At 43.7% G+C, this 2,500-nt stretch overlaps 1 protein-coding gene across 3 annotated transcripts in view; it reads left to right on the forward strand.

Moving 5' to 3' along the window:
* Nucleotides 1-2,500, forward strand: part of sh3kbp1 (SH3-domain kinase binding protein 1) — a 36,843-nt gene that overhangs the window by 12,876 nt on the left and 21,467 nt on the right. For all 3 annotated transcript variants that reach the window (XM_080019865.1, XM_080019867.1, XM_080019866.1), the window contains exons 3-6: nt 1-7; nt 1,287-1,393; nt 1,576-1,720; nt 2,083-2,162. The exon at nt 1-7 is cut by the window's left edge and continues 108 nt beyond it. In XM_080019865.1, coding sequence (XP_079875991.1) covers nt 1-7; nt 1,287-1,393; nt 1,576-1,720; nt 2,083-2,162 — 339 coding nt within the window. The remainder of the gene's footprint in view (nt 8-1,286; nt 1,394-1,575; nt 1,721-2,082; nt 2,163-2,500) is intronic.

Here is a 2,500-nt window from a genome sequence, read left to right on the forward strand (position 1 = left end):
AAGAAATGTACGCAGACACGCAGACACGCACACACACACACACGCACACACACACACACACACACACACACACACACACACACACACACACACACATACACACACACACACATTTTTGTTTGGTCATGTGCTTATGTTATTGTGGTAGAGTTACACATATAAGAGAAATATCTTGCTTAATTTACGGTAATTCCTGCGTGAATGGTGTCTATGTGTCCAGTAAACTGGGACAGCTGCAGCCCCTCATGAGCCTGAATAAGGAATAAACCAAATGTCAATTTTGTAAAAAAAAATAAAAACAAAATAAAATATAGGGGATTTATATAAAACGATATACAGTATATACATATATAAATAAACATATCTTAGTCACTAGACATAGATGAGAACAAATAAAAAGGAGAGCAAGGACTAAGGGGTATAAATCAAACAACAAGAAAGGAGATAAATCTCCACAAATCTTTCTTGCTATTTTATTAAAGTACATTTTTTTAAGTGATGAGAAAAATAACTTGAAATAATTTATAAACAAAGGAGGGTTTGCTATATCTCCACTTTCTGCAATGAATACTGTAATTACTCATAAGAATGAAAATATCTATGTAATACAACACAGACAATTAATACTACTATAGAAGTAGAGAACCCAGAATTGCGATTGTGGCGCCGCCCCTTGCGGTCACCTGTGCGAGCACCTCTTAGCGTTGCAATTACATTTCACTGCATATATGTATGAACGTATATATAAGTATGTGACAAATAAACTTCTTGAATGTTGAATCTTGAAGAAATGGATGAATTGAAATGTAGATTGTAGAGGAGGGCCCCCAGGTGGACAAAGGAGGAACTGAAATCACATGACGGTGTTTTAACTTTTGTCGTGCAGCTAAATATCTCAGAATAGGGAGAAGAGGGATCTCCATTTTCAAGAGAGACCTGGAACAAAGGGACTTGTTTGATGATTTACCACAATCACTGCAACCAGGGTTTCAATGAGTCTAGTAATGGATGTGATTCAAAGGGGGCACAGTGTCGTTTTTTTTTTATCCAAAACTAAGGTTAACTGCAATTTAACCACCAACAAATTAGGAAAGAGGCAGAAAGAGAAACCTGTTAAAGGGAACCGCATCGGCTTGTCATCCTCTTCCCCTTCTTAAATACATACAAAAGGACTAAGACATGTATACGTAAATGCGGCTGTGTTTATAAAAGCTTAACAGCGTGTGTGTGTGTGTATGTGTGTGTGTGCGTACGTGCGTGCGTGCGTGTGTGTGTGCGTTCTGCAGGTGAGCAGATCCGTAAGAGGCGGTGTAAAGCGGCGTTCAGTTACATGCCTCAGAACGAAGACGAGCTGGAGCTGAAAATCGGCGACGTCATCGAGGTCATAGCGGAGGTGAGGGTTCCGGCAGGCGGCGCCGCTCCGCCCGGCTGGCGCACATTTTTAAATGCAAAGCTAGCGTCCAAGTATCAGCGCGCTGAGCGGCTGACACGGCCATCAGCATCCGTGAACGGTCGACCGGCACAACGAGCAAATCCAATATGATGCGTTTGTATGAATGTCTGCGTATGTTCCAGGTGGAGGAGGGCTGGTGGGAAGGCGTGCTGGATGGGAAGAGCGGCATGTTCCCCTCAAACTTCACCAAAGAAATCGTTCCTGAGACAGACACGCCCTCTGTGGACACGCCCACCTCGCAGGACGAGCTGCACAGCGGACGCACCAGTGAGTCCCAGCCAGTTGCGCCGAGGAACGTGTGTCCTGGAGATAAAGTTCCAGTGGGTTGGGGTTTGCATCGCTGTCTAAATAACGCCCCTCATGCTTCATATACGGCTCAATCCAACAGACGCACCTTTGTTATTGTCAGCGGGCATTTTTCAGAGATTCGTTTTCATGCAAATTTCCTTTTTGAATTCGAACTCGGACGAAGAGATGCAGGTGCCAGAGACGAGTAGGTGTCTAGTATTTCAATAATAAACGATGCAACATAATGTTAAAGGTGTGTGTGTGTGTGTGTGTGTGTGTGTGTGTGTGTGTGTGTGTGTGTGTGTGTGTGTGTGTGTGTGTGTGTGTGTGTGTGTGTGCAGGTAAGGACAGCCCAGGCAGTGAGAGCGATGGAGGAGACAGTAGATCTGACATGGGATCGGGAGAGATCCAACCCAAGAAGGTGTCTGTCTGTCTGTCTGTCTGTCTGTCTGTCTATCTATCTATCTATCTATCTATCTATCTGTCTGTCTGTCTGTCTGTCTGTCTGTCTGTCTATCTATCTATCTATCTATCTATCTATCTATCTATCTATCTATCTGTCTGTCTGTCTGTCTGTCTGTCTGTCTGTCTGTCTGTCTGTCTGTCTGTCTGTCTGTCTGTCTGTCTGTCTGTCTGTCTATCTATCTATCTATCTATCTATCTATCTATCTATCTATCCATCCATCCATCCATCCATCCATCCATCCATCCATCCATCCATCCATCCATCCATCCATCCATCCATCCATCCATCCATCC

Source organism: Zeus faber, assembly GCF_960531495.2.
Source record: "Zeus faber genome assembly, chromosome: 19".
Taxonomy (NCBI): domain Eukaryota; kingdom Metazoa; phylum Chordata; class Actinopteri; order Zeiformes; family Zeidae; genus Zeus; species Zeus faber.